Genomic DNA, 23,712 nt, shown 5'->3' with positions numbered 1-23,712 from the left:
TCCTAAGAAGCAGCAGGGAGCTGAATCCACCAGCAGGGGGTGGCGGGGAACCACGTTTGTGTTATTGTGGGTGAGAGACTGGGAACATGTTGGAGGACTTCACACCTCCTTGAGGTGGTTAGCAGCGAATGTTTTTCCCTCCGATTCCTTTGTACGTCGCGGTCGAACTCGGTGTTGACAGACCGACTCCAGGGGAGCAAATTCATGATGAATGTCAAAGAAAATTAAATGTTTTTGTTCGTTTTTTTCGTTGTCTAGTCAGCAAAACTGCTGAACATCTTCGATTGGACATTAAATCTGTCATTTTCCTGACTGGATTTGCTTCCATTTATAACACTAACAAATCAGACACTGAAACTGACGACATCACGATCTGTACTTTTATTTACGTCATATTTATTGAGTTTAATAACTCGATGACAGCTTACATATGTCCACATATCCTACAACAATGTAGTGCAACCTGTTAATTAGCCGATATTAATATTAATATTATTTAATTATTACTCCGTCACTGTTTCCCAGATGGAGTAACGACATGAATGAAATGACGTGTCAGCAAATTAATTTTTGTATTTACTTACAAACTGGATCGAGTTTCGTGTTCCCTGCTCTTGAAAATCTCTGGTTCATATCAGTGAGTTTCCTTCAAGTGTAATAAATAAATATATATATATATATATATGGATATATATATATATATATATATATATATATATATAAAGGGTTTGGACACAGTATGTATTTATTTTGTGTTTATTTTTGTTTTTGTGAACAATCATCCTTCTCTACGCTGTGACTGAGAAAACCAACCTCTTTGTATTACGTTGTTGTGATGATGATGATGATGATGATGATGATGATGATGATAATAACTAACCCACATTAGGTTTTTCTTTCTTCAGGTTGAGTCTGTCAGTGTTGGGATTGTTTTTTGCGTTCAGGATGTTTTGCTTTTTTTTTTGTTTCCCCCAAATAAAACTGCAGTGCAGTCCGACTGTGATATTTTTGTTTGTGTGGATTTCTGGTTTATTGTTTGGTTTTCTGTAAAAAAATTAAAACGTTTGAAAAACTCTCAAATCCCTCGTGCCTTCTTGTCAGAGCTCTGCATCACATTTATGGGTACGCTTGGTTTGTATTATTCTATTAGTATTAAAGTTTCACTGTTCCAGTGCATATTTCGATCTGTATAAATCACCCACATTTTTTCACTATAGTTTAACAACAACAATAAAAATAGCAACTCTTAAGAAAATAAAACCTTCTTCTGTAAATCATTTTTTAATAAATCATGAATTTAGCAATTTCCGATCAATCCATATCAATCTCGGACTTTCAGGTTAGTTCCCGCCCACTTCCGGATTAAGCCCCGCCCCATCCAAGTACAGCTAAGAATACTAACAGTTCAGTTGGTTGAACAGATGCAGATAACAATCTACTCTCTTATTCTGTCTGACAGCATTTGGTCAAAGAAGTTTTTTAATGTTTTCCACGTAGTTGAATGAAGTTGTCGTGTGAAAGTTCTCAAGCGCACCGTGATGACGGCGACATCACGGTGTCGGAACTTTTTTTTTTGCGAAGCCATTTTCTGCTTTTCTGCAACTGTTGGAGAAGTTCTGACACCAACATTAATGATCTGTTTCACAAACATTAAAGATCTCTTACACCAACATTAATGATCTGTCTCACCAACATTAAAGATCTGTTTCACAAACATTAAAGATCTATTACACCAACATTAATGATCTGTTACGCAAACATTAATGATCTGTTTCACCAAAATTAATGATCTGTTTCACAAACATTAATGATCTGTTATACCAACATTAATGATCTGTTTCACCAACATGAATGATCTGCTACACCGACATTAATGATCTGAATCTGTTTCACCAACATTAAAGATCTGTTTCATCAACATTAATGATCTGTTACACCAACATTAATGATCTGTTTCACCAACATTAATAATCTGTTATACCAACATTAAAGGTCTGTTTCACCAACATTAATGATCTGTTACACCAACATTAATGATCTGTTTCACGAACATTAATGATCTCTTATACCAACATCAAAGGTCTGTTTCACCAACATTAATGATCTGTTATACCAACATTAAAGGTCTGTTTCACCAACATTAATGATCTGTTACACCAACATTAATGATCTGTTTCACCAACATTAATGATCTGTTATACCAACATTAAAGATCTGTTTCACCAACATTAAGGATCTGTTTCACCAACATTAATGATCTGTTACGCAAACATTAACGATCTGTTACGCAAACATTAATGATCGGTTTCACCAACATTAATGATCTGTTACACCAACATTAATGATCTGTTACACCAACATTAACGATCTGTTACACCAACATTAATGATCTGTTTCACCAACATTAATAATCTGTTATACCAACATTAATGATCTGTTACGCAAACATTAATGATCGGTTTCACCAACATTAATGATCTGTTACACCAACATTAATGATCTGTTACACCAACATTAACGATCTGTTACACCAACATTAATGATCTGTTTCACCAACATTAATAATCTGTTATACCAACATTAAAGGTCTGTTTCACCAACATTAATGATCTGTTTCACCAACATTAATGATCTCTTATACCAACATCAAAGGCCTGTTTCACCAACATTAATGATCTGTTATACCAACATTAAAGATCTGTTTCACCAACATTAATGATCTGTTACACCAACATTAATGATCTGTTACACCAACATTAATGATCTGTTATACCAACATTAAAGATCTGTTTCACCAACATTAAAGATCTCTTACACCAACATTAATGATCTGTCTCACCAACATTAATGATCTGTTACACCAACATTAACGATCTGTTTCACCAACATTAATGATCTGTTTCACCAACATTAATAATCTGTTATACCAACATTAAAGGTCTGTTTCACCAACATTAATGATCTGTTACACCAACATTAATGATCTGTTTCACCAACATTAATGATCTCTTATATCAACATCAAAGGTCTGTTTCACCAACATTAATGATCTGTTACACCAACATTAAAGATGTTTCACCAACATTAATGATCTGTTATACCAACATTAAAGATCTGTTTCACCAACATTAAAGATGTTTCACCAACATTAATGATCTGTTACACCAACATTAATGATCTGTTTCACCAACATTAATGATCTGTTTCACCAACATTAATGATCTGTTTCACAAACATTAATGATCTGTTATACCAATATTAAAGATCTGTTTCACCAACATTAAAGATCTCTTACACCAACATTAATGATCTGTTACGCAAACATTAATGATCCGTTTCACCAACATTAATGATCTGTTTCATAAACATTAATGATCTGTTATACCAACATTAAAGATCTCTTACACCAACATTAATGATCTGTTTCACCAACATGAATGATCTGCTACAGCGACATTAATGATCTGAATCTGTTTCACCAACTTTAAAGATCTGTTTCACCAACATTAATGATCTGTTACACCAACATTAATGATCTGTTACACCAACATTAATGATCGGTTTCACCAACATTAATGATCTATTACACCAACATTAATGATCTGTTACACCAACATTAAAGATCTGTTTCACCAACATTAATGATCTGTTTCACCAACATTAATGATCTGTTATACCAACATTAAAGGTCTGTTTCATCAACATTATTGATCTGTTTCACCAACATTAATGATCTGTTACACCAACATTAAAGGTCTGTTTCACAAACATTAATGATCTGTCACACCAACATTAAAGGTCTGTTTCACCAACATTAATGATCTGTTATACCAACATTAAAGATCTGTTTCACCAACATTAATGATCTGTTTCACCAACATTAATGATCTGTTATACCAACATTAAAGGTCTGTTTCACCAACATTAATGATCTGTTTCACCAACATTAATGATCTGTTATACCAACATTAAAGGTCTGTTTCACCAACATTAATGATCTGTTATACCAACATTAAAGGTCTGTTTCACCAACATTAATGATCTGTTTCACCAACATTAATGATCTGTTATACCAACATTAAAGGTCTGTTTCACCAACATTAAAGATCTCTTACACCAACATTAATGATCGGTTACGCAAACATTAATGATCTGTTTCACCAACATTAATGATCTGTTACACCAACATTAATGATCTGTTATACCAACATTAATGATCGGTTACGCAAACATTAATGATCTGTTTCACCAACATTAATGATCTGTTTCACCAACATTAATGATCTGTTACACCAACAGCAATGATCTGTTTCACAAACATTAATGACATGTTGCTTTGTAAGCTTCATCCTCTGCATCCTCCAGTATCTTTACGGTTTCTTCCGGGTCTTTCTTGTCCTCTTGCAGTGAATTCTCCCTCTCCACCGTCTCTGTCTGCGTCACCTCCATTGTCAGGTTCCTCTCCACAGCACTGCATTTCGCCATCAAGGCCTCTTCTCTCTGAAGAGTTTCAGCCAGTCTTGCTGAGAGGTTCTCCATCTCTTTGGTGAGTTGCAGGTTCTCCCTGTCCCTCTGGCAAAGCTGCTCCTCTCTCCCACCCTGCTGTTAGTTCATGGATGAAGTCAGAAAACAGGCTGTCAAGGAAACATTATTGTTTAGGCCTGACATACTATGAGACTCCTCTGATTCCCTGAAAAAGGACAAAATGTACAGGTTACTTGATGATATGGAACGATTTGATGATTAATTGACTGACATGATGGAATGAATGTTAAACTTTGATAAGAAAATAATGGGTGTGCATCGCTACTATTGATTGTAATGAATGTATTGATTGTAATGTGATTGATATGATTTTGACTCAATGTGATTATTATGATGTTCACTTATGAGTAAGCCCAGATGTCATTTCTCTCTGACTGACTCTCACTTGGTGATTTTGGATTAAACTTAAGGTGTTGATTTCACATCAACAAGAGGGGGGATTTGTCAAGAAAACTCTATTGTTTAGTCCTTACATACTATGAGACTCCTCTGATTCCCTGAATGTGGGTAAAGGTCTCATAAAGGACACCCCGACCCCAGGAACTAACTGTCCAGGATACGTGTTGATTATGTCTGGCTCTCTGTCTGGCAGTAATCAGCCAAGGACACATTGTTGTCCTTATAGGAACCAATGTGTTCCTTATAGTTGAGAGTACGGCAGAGAGGTATAGCAACCGGGCACCGCCACTTGTTGTGATCTCTCTCCTCGTACGAGCTGCTGTCAATAAACATCACTGTGTTTACACCAAAACGGTCTCCTCTGCCTTCTTCACCTCATCTCCATGATTTCCATCACACAGGCCTGTATGTTTTTTTCCTTCTTGGCCTTCAGCAGTCCTGGCTGCTCGTCGCGCTCCCTCCTGAGCTCTCCATAAGTTTCTCCATAGCCTCCATTCTGCGTGTGTTCCCATCGATGAGGCTGTAAAACCCTGATCTTTGTTCCATTAGAACTCTGATTTGATTTTCCATTCGACTTGACTCCCATCTTCAGTAGTAGTTTTCCTCCTGGGAGTTTTCAAAGGCCCTTTGCTGAGCTATGACGTCGTTGACCGCACTATACTGACAAGCCTGGTGAACATTGCTATTGTTTTCGGCCTTGGCACTGGTAAACAAAGACACAGTACAAAAGTGGAACAGTAGAATTTCATTGGTAGTACACTGTCTGCAGTAGACCACAGTCTGTAAGTACACTGTGGTTTTGTGTAACCTTTAGTGGTTGTCTTGTAATAGACCGTGGTGTTGTGTAGCGGTTCATAGTTCTCTCTAGATGACTGGAGCTTCGGGTCCTGGATCGTAGTTGACTGTAGTTTTAACCAAGTAGAAGCGTGTGCTTACTTTACAAAGGCTGATGTGAGAAAGGTTGGAATTCTGTCCTGCAGTTATATACATGTACCATTGTGATGTCATAAAGATCAAAGCACCATCGTGATGTCATAAAGATCAAAGCACCATCGTGATGTCATAAAGATCAAAACACCATTGTGATGTCATAAAGATCAAACCACCATCGTGATTGTCATAACGATCAAAGCACCATCGTGATTGTCATAAAGATCAAAGCACCATTGTGATGTCATAACAATCATTGGGATGTCATACAGATCAAAGCAACATTGTGATGTCATCAGAGCACCATCCAAGAGCTGTAATATATGTGACTTGTATGTCTGCACAATTATTGCATATTTCAGTAATTTTTCCCAAATAAACTGTAATTATTACTGTATATGAGGCTTTCACTTTGAGGTTGTACAATAATATAGAACATCATTTCATTCATATCATTTCATATATTTTTCAGGGACAAATGAACAGCATGATCAACTGAAAAAAAAAATCTAGTTTCATCTGTTGTCTCTGGCTGCCTAAAATAAGAATAAAATGGTAGTTAACATAATTAATACACACAAGCTAATACAGCAAACAGCCACCGATCAAACTATGTCAAAACATAATTTATTACCAACAATCCATAATACTAAACAGGTGAACAGTTATCTTTTGTGTTTGATTTGAGTAACACAGCACTATGATATAATAATCATGGTACATTTTATTTATTACAAAAAAGATGATTTTTTTTTTTTAATTTTTTTTTAATTTTTTTTTATTTTTTTACAAGTGGATGTAAAATTATAAGTGGCTTTCATCTACAGTTTCTCTAAATTAGAATCAGAATGAGTGCTGGGTATAGAAACATTTACAGTACAGACAGATAAGGGTGCAGAGCAATGTGAAAATGTGAAAACAGCAGTGAAATCTGGCTGTTATATTTTTACAGTAAATTATCAACCTTTATCTCCAAACATGAGGCGAAGAGGAAAAAGTACTTTATCTTTTTACAAACAGTTTGGACTTTAAAAAATTCCTTTTGACAGCTGCATCAACCAAATGCAGTTACAAACATAAGCTACTGTCTTCAAGCTCAGAAAGATTGAGTACAAATAAATCTGATAACACACTCTGATGTATTAATTGGTCTATAATAAATCCAGACAGTAAAAGCCAGGCGCAGTGGAACACTGGACCGCCTGTGCAATGGATGATGGAGGAGCTGCACTTTTTATCTTTGTCAAGAAAAATTGACTTAACTGATTTTCTACAGTAAAAAACATATTGGTGTGTTCAGGATCATAAGTGACCTTGGAGGAAACTAATGTTATCCTGAACATTTTTTAAAAGCAGAATAACAAAGTTCAGAAAGGTGTGAAACTTTATGAATTAATTGGAGATCAGAGAAAAATCAAAAGCCGAAAAATGGAAAAACATTTACTGCTTCTGTTACAAAATGAAGGAAAAGGAAGAAAACTGAAAGATTCAACTGAAAGACGTCCTCTGTTCAACCAGACAATCTGACCTCTCGTACATTCTCATCAATCACTCTTGTAAAAAGTCTTCAGTTTTATGAAACACAAACTAAAATCATACTTTGTGTTTCAAAATGAATTCTCTTGGTCATGACAGCTGTCACATTTCCTGCTCAGCAAACAGAAAACATATCTTAAAGTAGTGGGACACAGAAAAGTGGATAATTCATGAAAAAAATGTGATGAACAAAACTTTTCTTGGAAGTTGAGTGTTAAAAAGAAAACAACACATCTACATATTCACAGTAATGTTCCATAGAAATGCAAACATCCAAAGGCAGAATCAGTCCTGACCTGAACTATTGATCTGATATTACACATCCACAGCTTGTATGAGCCATACGAACTTCAAAGCACAATCAAGTCCACATTTCAAGGTGTGTACTGATTTATGTGGTGGTTCTTAAGTTGTTATTCACAGAGACTTTGAATTGAATTACTATTGTCACCATAGTAACCTTAACAGGGAAGGAAATAGGATATGAGATGTATTTAGCCAGATGATAATTTTAAATTAAATTTATGGATGATATGTACTGTAGCAGGTTTGGCCTGAACATGTTCTGCTTATCTTGCATTCATTTGAACATTGTTTTCAGACAATAATAAAAGTTGGTGTTCCTGTTAATAAATATCAGGAGACAGGCGGGCAGTGTCAGCAACCATTCTCAGTTTGATAACCATTTAGTTTCACATTTGTGAACCAAGATTCCTTTTTCTATTTGAACTCAGTGCTGCAGTCAGTGTGATACACAGACAGCCTTCACACTGTACAGCTTACTCATTAAAGCTGCAGGATTTTCCACTTAAAAATGCCCAAGGATACCGAACAATAGCTCTAGTTTTGTGAAAGAAATTTCACCTCAGTGATGTCGTTTCATAAATTCTGACAGGGCTGCCGACTGTGATGCTTCTGGTGTGAGACACTCGGCTCTGTCTCACGTTACCCAAGAGGAAGTCTCAAAGCCCTCCTTTATTGACCAAAAGTAGTGAAGCTATTGTCTTTAGTTAAACAGGATTTTAATGTGGTGAAAAATAGTTTTTGTCATGTCCAGGTTTCTGTTATTGTAGTGATTTTTACATTCCACAGTCCAACACAGTATATTAGCAGTAGTGATATTACTGTGATTATAGATACATTCCCATAAATAAGGTGACATCAGTTAAGTAGGCTGACTATGAAAATGTGTCATTAGTGTGAAGAAATGAGTTGCTGTAGTAGATAAATGATCGTTGCACATTGACAGAATTGTCATTGTTTTGAGAATCCTAGTTGGCTAAATGTAGAGATATTTTATCAGCTGCACAATCAGCAGATTTAAGTTTACTAAGGTTATTGATTTATTTGGGGTCGGCCCATTAGTTTCCAAAGGAACTTTATGAGGTTGTCCACATTAATCCTGCGTAAAGCAACATGGTGAGAATGCACAGGGCGGAGTATCTAAGAGGAGCTTTTTGTAATCCATCATCTGTAAATTGTAGTTTCTCCAGGCAGACCGACATCATTAACATCCGCCGTCGCATAATTATGTAGCAGAGTGGAAGTGGAGTCGGATCATCTGAACACAGTTCTCCTTTCCTAAGTCCTGATGAAATATCCTTCTCTTCTTCCCTTGACATTTTCCACTGTGGTCAAGGAACAGAGTTTAGGAAAGGATTCAGGAGGTCATTTTTGGTGTATTCGAATGCACCCTGAGATGAGGCCTCTCTGACCCTGATGATAAATGTCAGTGTGGTCAGACTGAGTCTGTAAAACACGTTGTTCTGCAGTGTGCAATGTGTACTGTACAAAGGAAGAATCAGAATTTACCATCCATACTTAAACTAGAGAACCCAGAAAAAGTGAAAAAACCTTTGGAATTCTTGCATACTACTGGTTTGTACGAGTAGTTTTGTCGCAATCATGACCACCAATGAAACCTGGAATAATGACACGCTGACAATGACGCTGATATTGGGACATACAGGACTCAATGCTGCGTTATGCACAAATGAAAAAGACAGAAACAGATAAATGTGTGACTGAGACTATGGAACCTGTATTATTAGTTATTATTATTGTGTGGGAAGAGAAATGTTGAATGGCAGAGTGATCGGTTTGGGATGGAAGAGGGGTCTCAAAGGGCTTTTAGAGGCAGAAACAACCACAGATCAAAAGCTTTATCTGACATATTTAACTGAAACCAGCTTAACTGCAAGAATATAACTTCAGGACCGATACAGGAGATCATTCCCGCCCACTGCAATAAGACTGTACAATAGCTTTTGTATGCTGCTGTAGCAAAAAAATTTCCCCTCGGGGATTAATAAAGTAACTACCTAACCCAACCTAACCGAGCTCACCTCTGGCCAAATCCATCACACAACATCATTAACACCGCTGCACTGGTGTTTAATTAAATTAAATTAAATTACATTAAATTAAATGTAATTTAATTTAATTTAACTTGCACAGTATATACAAATAAAATAGAATAACATTTAATTTAATTCAATTTGATTTTATTCTATTCTATTTTATTTGTATATACTGTGCATTTAAAAAAATTATTTATACTTTTACTCCCTCTATTTTTGTTCTGTAATTTGTATTGCTTTTGTGTATCTTGCATGCTGCTGTAACGAAAGCAATTCCTCTTACCGAATCAATAAAGTCTATCTATCTAATTGTCTGTCTGTCTGTTCTATCTATCTATCTATCTATCTATCTATCTATCTATCTATCTATCTATCTATCTATCTATCTATCTATCTATCTATCTATCTGTCTGTCTGTCTGTCTGTCTGTCTGTCTGTCTGTCTGTCTCTCTCTCTCTCTCTCTCTCTCTCTCTCTCTCTCTCTCGTCTTGACGTCACACACTCTGGACCAGTAGGGGGCGGTGTGCACCTTCAACGTTGGTTTGTAGGCCGCCAGTAATAACAAAGTTGAGGAGGCGCAGCAGTACGCCTGCGCCGCGTCCAAACTGCTGAACCATAGAAGAAGAGAGAGAGAAAAAAAAAAAAAAACTTCCGGGTCTACAACTCTAATCCGAGCAAAAAACATTTTTTTTCTTCCGTTATTTAGTTTTGCTCAAATAAAACATCTGTGATTCAAGAAGACTGAAGAACTCTCGAGGGGAATTTTTAAGAGGCGTCATGGCTACTACCATCAGCACCCAGAGGGGACAGGTAGCTGCTCTTTGTCGATCCAGTTGGTTTTAAGAGTCACAGCTGAGGTGGAACTATCAGGATGGTAGTTTATCAACATTAGATAGTAAATTATATTGAGTCATTAAATGACGGCGGCCTGCAACACAATGTCAGCTTCCGTTAGCGGGAAATAGCATTGTAAGTAACGAGCTGGCGTTCGGTAAGCAGGCTAAAGCTGCTAATGCTACTAATGCTCGGATAAAGTCATTGTCCTCGGCGATGAGTCAACTCGTCATGTTTCATGCGCCACCGGCGGCCATAAAACCCAAAACTTTATATCTTATATCTTAATATTCAACTTTCGTATCCAGCCGTGTGACGGCGTCTTTCTCTGTGCAGTTATATCTTCAAAGTTTCTTCTTTCCTAACTCCCATCATTTAATCAGCCTCATTCAAGATGGACCAAAGACAACACGTCACATGTGGACACAAATAAATTGTACAGTATTATACTATGAAAAATATATGCAAATTTTGAACAAGTTCAGTTGAGTTGGGTCATGTTTACCGCTGTGTTTACATCACCTCTTTTAACAACACTGTAAATGTTTTAGGAACTGAGGAGACCAGCTGCTGGAGTTTTGGAGTTGTATGTGTCTATTAGGGCCACTAATTAAATTAAATACTTATTTAGACTGAAGGCTCACCTGGGTTGCATGTGAAGCTTAATCTCAAAACTATTTAATCACTGCACAACACACACACACACACACACCCACCTGTGGATCGGAGCAGAGCAGACACACATCATTTATTAAAAGGAATTAGTCTTTGCATTGTTTTCAGCTTGTTATTCCTCCATATTTTACTCAGGTGTCCCCCAACTTTGTAAAATCCCACATTAAATCAACCGTCCTCTCCCACTCCATTTATTCAGTTTATTAATGAATCACAGTTGATAAGATCCAGACAGACTTTATCAATAGCTTGCATGAAATCTGCAATCATCTTTAATTTTGAATGATTATTTTAGCCCCTAAAATGAATAATTCAGGTATATGAAGTAGTTTTACTGTCTATGTATCTGTCTGTGTTCAGGTGTGTATATATATATATATATATATATATATACAGTGGGTACGGAAAGTATTCAGACCCCTTTAAATTTTTCACTCTTTGTTTCATTGCAGCCATTTGCTAAAATAAAAAAAAGTTCATTTTATTTCTCATTAATGTACACTCAGCACCCCATGTTGACAGAAAAAAACAGAAATGTAGACATTTGTGCAAATTTATTAAAAAAGAAAAACTGAAATATCACATGGTCATAAGTGTTCAGACCCTTTGCTGTGACACTCATATTTAACTCATGCTGTCCATTTCTTCTGATCCTCCTTGAGATGGTTCTACTCCTTCATTGGAGTCCAGCTGTGTTTAATTAAACTGATTGGACTTGATTAGGAAAGGCACACACCTGTCTATATAAGACCTTACAGCTCACAGTGCATGTGAGCGATACAGCTCACATGCGACACACAGCGATATGTGTGGAGAAAACCAGGCACTGCTCATCACCTGCCCAATACAATCCCAACAGTGAAACATGGTGGTGGCAGCATCATGCTATGGGGGTGTTTTTCAGCTGCAGAGACAGGACGACTGGTTGCAATTGAAGGAAAGATGAATGCGGCCAAGTACAGAGATATCCTGGAAGAAAACCTCTTCCAGAGTGCTCTGGACCTCAGACTGGGCCGAAGGTTCACCTTCCAACAAGACAATGACCCTAAGCACACAGCTAAAATAACAAAGGAGTGGCTTCGGAACAACTCTGTGACCATTCTTGACTGGCCCAGCCAGAGCCCTGACCTAAACCCAATTGAGCATCTCTGGAGAGACCTGAAAATGGCTGTCCACCAACGTTCACCATCCAACCTGACGGAACTGGAGAGGATCTGCAAGGAAGAATGGCAGAGGATCCCCAAATCCAGGTGTGAAAAGCTTGTTGCATCATTCCCAAGAAGACTCATGGCTGTACTAGCTCAAAAGGGTGCTTCTACTCAATACTGAGCAAAGGTCTAAATACTTATGACCATGTGATATTTCAGTTTTTCTTTTTTAATAAATTTGCACAAATTTCTACATTTCTGTTTTTTTTCTGTCAAGATGGGGTGCTGAGTGTACATTAATGAGAAATAAAATGAACTTTTTTGATTTTAGCAAATGGCTGCAATGAAACAAAGAGTGAAAAATTTAAAGGGGTCTGAATACTTTCCGTACCCACTGTATATATATACACACGTGTGTATTCAGGTGTGTGTGTTCAGGTGTATATACAGTTGAAACCAGAAGTTTACATACACTGTGCAAAAAGACACATAACACTTTTTTTTCTCACTGTCTGAAGTTAAATTAGACTAAACCTCTCCTGTTTCAGGTCCGTTAGGATTACCAAAATTATTTAACTTTTGCTAAATGTCACAATAATGAGAAAGAGAATATTTTAGAGGATTTTTCATTACTTTCTTCAAGGTCAAAAGTTTACATACAGTTCCTTAGTATTTAGTAGCATTGCCTTTGAACTGCATGACTTGGGTCAAACGTTTTGGGTATCCTTCCACAAGCTTCTTACAGTACTCTGCTGGAATTCTGGCCCATTCCTCCTGACAGAACTGGTGGAACTGAGTCAGGTTTGTTGGCCGCCTCGCTCGCACACGCCTTTTCAGATCTGCCCACAAATTTTCGATGGGATTCAGGTCAGGGCTTTGTGATGGCCACTCCAAGACATTGACTTTGTTGTCCTCAAGCCACTTTTTAACTATTTTGGCAGTCTGCTTAGGGTCATTGTCCATTTGGAAGACCCATTTGCGCCCATGTTTTAGCTTCGTGGCTGATGTCCTGAGATGTTGCCTTAATATTTCCAGGTAATGTTCTTTCTTCATGATGCCGTCTATTTTATGAAAAGCTCCAGTTCCTGCTGCAGCAAAACAGCCCCACAACATGATGCTGCCACCTCCATGCTTCACAGTTAGGATGGTGTTCTCAGGTCTACAAGCTTCCCCCTTTTTCCTCCAAATGTAACGGTGGTCATTATGGCCAAACAGCTCCACTTTAGTTTCATCAGACCACAGGACATGTCTCCAGAAGTTAAGGTCTTTGTCTTGGTGTCTTTTTGCAAACTGTAATCTGGCTTTTTTATGTTTCTTTAGGAGAAATGGCTTCCTTCTTGCTGAGTAGCCTTTCAGCCCATGTCGGCGCAGGACTCGTTTTACTGTGGATAATGACACTTTCTTACCAGCTTCAGCCATCATCTTCACAAGGTCTTTAGCTTTTGTTCTGGGGTTGATTTGCACATGTCGGACCAAAACACGTTCATCTCTGGGACACAGAGCCCGTCTCCTTCCTGAGCGGTGTGATGGTTGGACATTCCCATGTTTATACTTGCGTATAATTGTTTGCACAGATGAACGTGGCACCTTCAAGCATCTGGAAATTGCACCCAAGGATGAACCAGACTTGTGGAGCTCCACGATTCTCTCCCTGATTTCTTGGCTGATTTCTTTTGACTTTCCCATGATTTCAAACAAGGAAGCAGAGTGTTTGAGGTGTGGCCTTAAAATACATCCCCAGGTGTGCCTTCAATTAACTCACATATTGTCAGTTAACCTATCAGGAGCTTCAAAAGCCATGACATCATCATCTGGGCTTGCCCACGTTGTTTAAAGACATAGTACTTTTGGTGTATGTAAACTTTTGACCTCAAAGAAAGTAATATAAAATTCTCTAAGAAATTCTCTTTCTCATTATTGTGACATTTAGCAAAAGTTAAATAATTTTGGTAATCCTAACGGACCTGAAACAGGAGAGGTTTAGTCTGATTTAACTTCAGACAGTGAGAGAAAAAAAGTGTTATGTGTCTTTTTGCACAGTGTATGTAAACTTCTGGTTTCAACTGTACGTATGTATTCAGGTGTGTGTGTTCAGGTGTATATTCATGTGCATTCAGGTGTGTATGTGTGTGTGTTCAGGTGTATATACGTGTGTATTCAGGTGTGTGTGTGTGTGTGTGTGTGTGTGTGTGTGTGTGTGTGTGTGTGTTCAGGTGGATATACGTGTGTATTTAGGTGTGTGTGTGTGTGTGTTCAGGTGTATATTCATGTGTATTCAGGTGTGTGTGTGTGTGTGTGTGTGTGTGTGTGTGTGTGTGTGTGTTCAGGTGTGTATGTATGTGTGTGTGTGTGTGTGTTCAGGTGGATATACGTGTGTATTTAGGTGTGTGTGTGTGTGTGTTCAGGTGTATATTCATGTGTATTCAGGTGTGTGTGTGTGTGTGTGTGTGTGTGTGTGTGTGTGTGTGTGTGTGTGTGTGTGTTCAGGTGTATGTGTGTGTGTTCAGGTGTATATTCATGTGTATTCAGGTGTGTGTGTGTGTGTGTGTGTGTGTGTATGTGTGTGTGTGTGTGTGTGTTTGTGTGTGTTCAGGTGAATATATGTGTGTCTTCATGTGTGTGTGTGTATTCAGGTGTGTATGTGTGTGTGTTCAGGTGTATATACGTGTGTATTCAGGTGTGTGTGTGTGTGTGTGTGTGTGTGTGTGTGTGTGTGCGTGTGTGTGTTCAGGTGTGTATGTATGTGTGTGTGTGTGTGTGTTCAGGTGGATATACGTGTGTATTTAGGTGTGTGTGTGTGTGTGTGTTCAGGTGTATATTCATTGTGTGTGTGTGTGTGTATGTGTGTGTGTTCAGGTGTATATTCATGTGTATTGAGGTGTGTGTGTGTTCAGGTGTATATACATGTGTATTCAGGTGTGTGTGTGTGTGTGTGTGTGTGTGTGTGTGTTCAGGTGTATATTCATTGTGTGTGTGTGTGTGTGTGTGTGTGTGTGTGTGTGTGTGTGTGTTCAGGTGTATATTCATGTGTATATTCATGTGTATTCATGTGTGTGCGTGTGTTCAGGTGTATATTGGGGAGCTTCCCCAGGACTTCCTGAGGATCACTCCCACCCAGCAGCAGCAGCAGGTCCAACTCGATGCTCAGGCGGCCCGGCAGCTGCAGTACGGAGGCTCGATGGGCACCGTGGGGCGACTCAGCATTACTGTGGTTCAGGTAAATGCAGGCTCGGCTTCACTGTTCGATATCCAACCGTGTTTCATACATCACCAGTGATAATTTAGTGAGTGCATTTTCTGTGCTTGTTGCTGGTATTTTAACAAAAATAATGATACAAGGGCAGCATTTTTATTTATTTTTTTGCCAGAAGTACAGTGTTAAGCTGAATTAAAATGTCTGCGTGAAGAGGCTGACAGTGCCTTCAGGCGTTGGCTATCCAGCCACTCACAACAAAGGTCGTGTAGAATAGCACAATGATGTGTAAACTCAGGGGTGTCAAACATCCGGCCCACTAGGGGGTCCAGCTCGGCCCGCCGGATGACTTTGCGAAGTGTAAAAATTACAGAAAGACATAAATTGCATTTCTATGAGAATATGGAGGTTTATGAGTACAAATGTTTCGTAATTTTTTTTAATCGATCCAGTAATTCAGGGGTGGCCAACCAGTCAGAAACTAAGAGCCACATTTTTTACTGTGTTACCGCAAAGAGCCACATCATACACATGGGCACACATGAACATCACCCCATCCCTTCCTCTTACACACACACCTCTGCTCAGCCAAATTTATTGTGTGACATTATCATGTCACACACCAACATGATAATGACAGAAATGGACTCCTACAGTACTAAGACCACAGGCCAGTCATTTTCAACAATGAACATTGTGTGCACTGTCTCACACACACAAACTCTCAGTTCAACAAAGTCCACAAACAAAAACATAATAATTTACAATAGCATTTTTCACTTACTATGCATGTTGCTTAGTGCGACTTCTGGCATTCCTTGCCTTGAACAATCCTCTTCAAATCTGGCTTGTATTCTGTTGTTGCCACTCGAAGCAATTCTTTCACATGGGTGTCAGTCAGAACAGATCGATGCTTTGATTTCACGTGTTTCAGGGTAGAAAACACAGACTCGCAGACGTATGTTGACCCAAACATTGACAGTATCTTAAGCGCAGCCCGTTTGACATTGAGGTATTTTTCCATTGGCACACTTTTCCAGAACTCAATGGTCCCTTCCCTTAAAGCAGGTTTCAGTTGGTCCTCCTCACAAAGATCGATCATCTCCAACTCAGCCGCGGCCTCATCTGTGACTAGCGGGGCTTTCAAACAGTCCGTCTCCGCATTAAATGGGTCGACAAGGAACGTAATCTGTGGCCTTTTCAGTTGTAGATCACGGAACCGGATGACAAAGCTTTCGTGCAGGTTTTCAACCAGTGTTGCATATCTGGCTCTTTGCTTCTTCAGGGCGGCGCTGGTGACTTGCCCGCTGGCTTTTAGCAGAGTGGGAAAATGCCTTAAATCTCCCTTTTGAATATGCGCCTTGAACAGCTTCAGTTTGTTGACAAACGCAAACACACTTTGCACCAGGTCAGGCAGCATTTTTAACTTACCCTGCAAGGTCAGGTTCAGTCTGTCCAAGTGACACAGCATGTCGACCAAAAAGGCCAGATCCATAATCCACTCGACGTCCGAGAGCTCGGGATAGTCCTTGTCCTTCTCTTCCATGAACAGTTTCACGGCATCCAAAAGCTCAAAGAAGCGAGCGAGCACCTTGCCTTTTGACAGCCACCTCACAGTGCAGTGCAGCGGCAGGTCACCTGGAAGTCCTTGGTCCAGCTCAGCGATGAGATTCTTGAATTGCCTGTGGTTAAGCGCATGTGTGCGGATGTAGTTGACGATTTCCATCACAGGCTTCATGACGTTGTCTAAATTCAATGATTTAGATACGAGTTGCTCCCTGTGGATGATGCAGTGGAAATTCCAAAACTCTGGAAATGTTTGGTCAGCTTTGCACAGCCCCACAAGTCCGTTCACAGATCCGATCATGGCCGGCGCTCCATCCGTGGCTATTGCAGTTAGCTTCGGTATGGGCAGATTTGCTTTCGCAAATGCAGCCATCATTGTTTCTTTCACATCTATGCCACGGGTTCTGTCTTTTAATGGCACAACATCAAGGAGTTCTTCTTTGATCACACAATCTTTTGACACAGACCGTGCAAATATTGCCAGCTGAGGCTTGTCTTGTATGTCACAACTCTCATCCAATGCGACACTAAAATACTCACATGCTTGAAGGTCAGAGTGCAACTGTGATTCAATAGCCGTGTTAATGTCCGATATTCTGTGTTCAACAGTGTGGCGGGACAGTTGGACATCTGATACCATTCGTTTTAGTTTGTCGTTTTCAGGAGACAAGATTTCAACAACGTCACTGAGGCATTTTTTAACGAACTCCCCTTCATTGTATGGCTTTTTAGCCCGTGCAATGTTCCAAGCCAGTTGATACGATGCAAGCGTGACAGTCTCTGAGTGCTTTGTAATTTTTTGGAAAAACTGTACCTGCTTTTCTGCCTGACTTTTCAAAGTGTCCAACTTGTGCTTGCGAAGTTCAGTCCCTTTTGGAAATTCCTTATCGATGTTAGCATGGAGTGAGCTGAAGTGGCGCTGAAGATTTGAAGCTTTGAAATGCACTAATGACGTCTGACATATCAGGCAGAATGGCTTGCCATTACGTTCAACAAAAAAATATAAACTTTCCCACTCTGTTAAAAACGTCGTGTTCATCTTCATATTTTCGTTTAGCTGTGCATTTTTTCCTGCCATTTTGAGAGCGAAATTGACACTTATTGTTTACTCGAATGGGTTTGCCCCTCCTGCTTTGCGGAATTTCACCTCATGCGCATGCGCGTTTGACAAAAATACCATATTGAACTCAAGCGAAGCGAACACGCACAAAAAAAAAACCACAAACACAAATGTTGATATGAACGTAAAAGAGCCGCATGAAACCAGGCAAAGAGCCGCATGCGGCTCGGGAGCCGCGGGTTGGCCACCCCTGCAGTAATTGCTTCAAAAACAGCGTAAATGCGACGTCTGCTCCGGAGGCAGCAGCGCTCGCTGCTCGCGTTGTGATGTGTTTGACGTCAAACGCGTCACAAAGCGAGGGAATCTGCAGAGGAGAGCCCAGGCAGATAAACTGGGCTGATGTCTGAGTTTTTGGTCTTTATGTTTCTAGTTTATTGTAGAAAGACCTTAAAATAGGGTTTATCATCCAAAAACCTTCACCAATGATTTAAACAGAGAAATATTGTTGTTATGTATGCGTTATTATGCTATGATTCTACTGGTCTGGCCCACTTGAGATCAAAATGGGCAGTATGTGGCCCCTTAACTAAAATGAGTTTGATACCCCTGTGTAAACTCATCAGTGCACATTTGAAATCATCCTGTTTACTATTTTCCAGCGAATACGCAGGGATTCATCAGCCAGTGTAACTGTTTGACGTGTTAAACTAACTGAAGCCCTCCTTGTGTGTTTCCCTCTCCAGGCGAAGCTGGCTAAGAACTACGGGATGACCCGTATGGATCCGTACTGTCGGATCCGGCTGGGCTACGCCGTCTACGAGACACCGACTGCTCACAATGGAGCCAAGAACCCGCGTTGGAACAAGGTGATCCAGTGCACGGTGCCGCCCGGGGTGGACTCCTTCTACCTGGAGATCTTCGACGAGGTGAGGAAGTCCCAGAGTTCGCTGCTGATCGTGTACCGAACAAACCGACAGACTCGGCTCAACTGGAGCGAAACTTCAGACGCATGATGTGATTGGATGGTTGTAAATTCTTGTTTCCTGCTGCACATGACAAAAGTAGAAAACTGGTTCGACTTCAAATTATCCTTCTAACCTATTATTTCGTTTTACATGAGAGCAAAGATACACATTCATAGGGTACTTGTATTCTTTCATGAGTGAATGAATCGGTATGATAGCCTATATGTGTTTATAATATAAACTAGCATCTGATTACCCCGTGCTATAAAGCTGAAAATGCAATTTGCAGGTGTGCATCTTCATAATCTACATCTATCAATATTGTCAGAAAAGGTCGAGTCGTGTTGTTCGTTGACGAAAACTTCTGACACAATTCAACCGACAAGAAGTGGTTTGAATTTGGACGCACGGTCTCCAGAGTTTTGTCAAGATTTGGAGGCGGCACAAAATTTAGCCGCCGTATTATTGTCTATACAGAAAAGTTCCGCATTGACAGTGAACTTATCACCATACTCGTGATATAAGTCTGAGGGCTCAAGTCCAGAGGGTGGACATTATATACGACACGTCCCAGATCTCAATTACACAGGATTCCCTTCATATTTCTGGTCAGGCTGTGTTTGTGCTGCAGGTGACCGAAAGCTGGATGCATTAAAGTGAACCGTCATGTCCCCAAAACATACGTGCAGCAGTTGTAGTTAAAACTGTAGAAACAATGACCTGTAATCAGCTACAACCTCATTTGCAGAGAGCGTTTTCTATGGACGACAGAATAGCATGGACGCATGTCACCATCCCTGAAGGCCTGCGGGAGGGCAGCGTGGTGGACGAGTGGTTCAGCCTCAGCGGCAGGCAGGGCGACGATAAGGAGGGCATGATCAACCTGGTGATGTCTTTTGCTGTGAGTACATTCACACATACACACACACACACACACACACACACACACACACACACACACACACACTATCGAACAGACCGGAAAGTATTCAGTCCCCTCTTGGGCTCATATTAGAGACCGAGTGGCAGTTGTAGATTCTCTGGTCGTGTTGTCAGTATGGATGTATATTTTACGATAGTCCCGTATCGTAGACAAAACCTCAGCGAGGTGAAGTTGACATCCTTGAACTACAACCCCGATTCCAAAAAAGTTGGGACGTTGTTTAAAATGTAAATAAAAACAGAATATAAATATTTGCAAATCATGTGAACCCACATGCAATTCAAAATACACCAAAGACACCATATCAATGTTGAAACTGATCATTTTGATTGTTTTTTGTAAAATATTTGCTCCTTTTGAGTATAATGCCAGCAAAACTTTTCAAAACAGTTGGGACAAGGGCAATAAAAGACTGGAAAAGTTGTGTTATGCTGAAAAAAAAACACACCTGGTGGAACATCTCACAACTAATTAGATTAATTGAGAACAAGTCAGTAAAATGATTGGGTATAAAAAAGAGCATTTCAGAGAGGTGGAGTCTCAGCAGTGAAAAGTGAAAGACTGTATGGGCAAATAGTGCAACAATTTAACAATAATGTACCTCAACATGAAATTGCAAAGGATTTGGGGATTTCATCATCTATGGTTCATAATATCATTAAAAGATTCATAAGATCCGATGAAATGTCTGAACACAAGGGACAAGTCTGAAATTTCAATATTGGATGGTGGTGATCTTCGGGCCTTCAGGCAGAAACACCGCCGCCTTCTCTGGGTCCGAGATCACTGAAGATGGACTGAGGTGAAGTGGAAAACTGTCCTGTTGTCTAAAGAATCAAGATTTGAAATTATTTTTGGAAATGATAGACGCCCTGTCCTCTGTGCTAAAGAGGAGAGGGACCATCCGGCTTGTTATCAGCTCAGTTCTAAAGCCAGCATCTGTGATGGTACAGGGATGCATTAGTGCACATGGCATGGGTAGCTTGAACATCTGGAAGGAAGCATTAATGCTGAATGATACAGTATATTCAGGTTTTGGAGCAACATATGCTGCCATCCAGACAACGTCTCTTTCAGGGAAGGTCTTGTTTATTTCAGCAGAACAACGTCCATGTGATGTGGCACAGCGGTGAACACGCTCCCGTCCCACCTTTTTTTGTAATGTCCCCATTATCAAATTGAGCAAATATTTTCCAAGGAACAATCAAATTTTTCAGTTTTTAACATTTGATGTTTACTTTGTGGCTTTATATGATTTACAAATCATCGCATTCTATTTTGTATTTAACATTTTATGCAGCGTCCCAATTTGTTTGGTGAATTATTTTTTTTTAAATACATCCAGAACATGGGGAGAAACTATTAATCTTGTCTGTCTTTTTGTCAGTCCTTACCAGCAGGGATGATGACTCAACCCGTCGTCCTCATGCCCTCTGTGTATCAGCAAGGAGTTGGATATGTGCCCATTGCAGGTCAGTCTCACACACACACACACACACACACACACACACACACACACACACACACACACACACACACACACACACACACACACACAAACACACACACACACTAAAATGAGCTGGCCATTTTAGAAGAATCTCACAAGCCATAATAGTGTGGTGCTACACTTAGCTGGCTCCTTCATCAGCGGTGTGTCCTGTGTTGTAGGAGTGCCTGCAGTCTACAACCAGGGCATGGTGCCCATGCCGATGCCAGCAGGAATGCCCGCTATGGCGGCCCAGGAGCCCGTGTGCAGCGAGGAGGATCTGAAGGCCCTGCAGGACATGTTCCCTAACCTGGACAAGGAGGTGGTTTGCACTGTACTGGACGCACAGCAGGGGAATAAGGACTCGGCCATCAACTCTCTGCTGCAGATGGCCGAGGAGCTCTAACTACATAGACAATCTCCGAGTGGACATGCCGACACACATATGCATGCACACACACATGAAAATAGTCTTTACTCACAAACCCCCCCGTCAGTCTTTTTTTTTCTCACACACACACACACACACACACACACACACACACACACACACACACACAGTCCTCCCACAGTGTGCTCACTCACATCCTGCAGCCAAATCTGAGATCCCACTTGCTCCGCCCTCTTTTGGTCACAGAGAGGCTGTTCCCCTTTATTGACGCCAAACATTTCAGATGAAGTTTGGACCGTCGGCTCACACGCAGCTGACCGCGGACCATCAAAACCTGTGTTCAGTTTGGTTCCAAGAAGTCTCGGCTTTAAATTCATATCAACGACACGTGCGTTTGAGTAATTAGGTTATAACAGGATCACAGTAACATTTCAAATATTGAATTGGCAGTAGTGTGACTTGGTGGACATTGAAAATTGTACGAGCCCACAGAAGTTACTGCTCTTAATTGTTTCAGTGTCTTAATATTGGACTGTCGCCATGGTAACTCAGTCTGTATTCTCCCCACTGATCCCAGCTTTGATTTGCACTTTATCTTCCATATGTCTGTGGATACCTTGCACCTGTGTGTTGTAACTTTCAGCGAGCTACTTCTGCTCCACACGTAGCTGTAAATGTTCGAAATTTAACTAACCGTTGTGAATGTTTTTAATTATAACAAATTTATATAGCGACGAGAAGAATTGAGAATGAATAAATGACCCAGTTGGAAGAAACCGGGTTACACGTTAGCATCCCTGCGTAATGCCACATCACTCTGCCGAGTCGTTTTTCCACAACGATAACAAAATGTTTTGTTTTAACCCATTTTTTGTTGATGTTGTCACTAAATAAGGATATGAAGATTTGAGGTTATAGCATAATTATCCTGTCGAGTCACCATTCAAACTGTAGAGTTTTAAAGATGTGTGAAAATGATGTCATTTTCATGAAGGTGGAGCCCCCCACACCCCTCCACACACACACACACACACACACACACACACACACACACACACACACACACACACACACACACAGTCTGTGTGTTTCCGACTGTGACTTCCAACAGCATGAGCAGCGCTGCATGTCTTCAGTCTTGTTTCAGCAACAGTGTTGGTGTTGTGGTTCCTGAAACTCTATTTACACCTGTTGGTCGCGAGGTTTCGCTAATGTGCTGTTTGCCAAAGGTCTCATTCCAGAGAGAAGTTGTGGCTTTCCAGAACGAATGGCTTTCCAGATTTTTATTTTTTTTTAAATGTAGTCATATCACGTGATTCTTGTTATTTTCAAAACCACACAGCATCTTCATGTCCAGGCTCTTTGGTCTTAAAATTTGATTTGTGGAATTTTAAAATGTTAATTTATTGCACATCTGGCAGATATTACAAAGTTTTTAAGCCAGAAGACAAGAACAAGTAGAGCAGCTGTGGAGTTCTTTACATGACTGGCTGAAGTAGTTGCAGGAACCATGTGAACCCAGCTGGAACCAGGTAGTGTGTCGTAGGAATGGAGAGTCTTTCTGAGAGCCTGTTTCCTCCCAAATGCCAGATAACACGTCCGTGTTTGTGAAAATGTTTTGTCATTTGCTTTAGAATACACAGATGTTCTTCAAAGAGTTCAGTTTTCTGTTCTTGAT

General features: G+C 39.9%; 1 protein-coding gene across 1 annotated transcript; it reads left to right on the top strand.

The window, feature by feature from the left end:
- Positions 1 to 10,377: 10,377 nt before the first annotated feature.
- Positions 10,378 to 23,692, top strand: tollip (toll interacting protein). Its single transcript, XM_069172876.1, has 6 exons — positions 10,378 to 10,580; positions 15,495 to 15,644; positions 18,990 to 19,172; positions 19,960 to 20,112; positions 21,542 to 21,626; positions 21,826 to 23,692. Exons 1-6 carry the CDS (start codon positions 10,548 to 10,550, stop codon positions 22,047 to 22,049), a joined length of 828 nt encoding a protein of 275 aa, XP_069028977.1. The 5' UTR covers positions 10,378 to 10,547; the 3' UTR covers positions 22,050 to 23,692.
- Positions 23,693 to 23,712: the final 20 nt, after the last annotated feature.

This window comes from Embiotoca jacksoni, unplaced genomic scaffold (genome assembly GCF_022577435.1).
Source record: "Embiotoca jacksoni isolate LCO1_2020_lvr unplaced genomic scaffold, fEmbJac1.0.p SCAF_56, whole genome shotgun sequence".
In the NCBI taxonomy this organism is placed as follows: Eukaryota; Metazoa; Chordata; class Actinopteri; family Embiotocidae; genus Embiotoca; species Embiotoca jacksoni.
The sequence above is the reverse complement of the archived record's forward strand: the minus strand, read 5'-3'. Positions and strand labels throughout refer to the sequence as shown.

Bases quoted from the DNA above. Each gene is read 5' to 3' on its own strand.
- tollip (XM_069172876.1), top strand. From the start codon at position 10,548: ATGGCTACTACCATCAGCACCCAGAGGGGACAG. The intron at 15,645-18,989 runs GTAAATGCAGGC...TTCCCTCTCCAG, and splicing joins TCAGCATTACTGTGGTTCAG to GCGAAGCTGGCTAAGAACTA. The intron at 19,173-19,959 runs GTGAGGAAGTCC...CCTCATTTGCAG, and splicing joins ACCTGGAGATCTTCGACGAG to AGAGCGTTTTCTATGGACGA.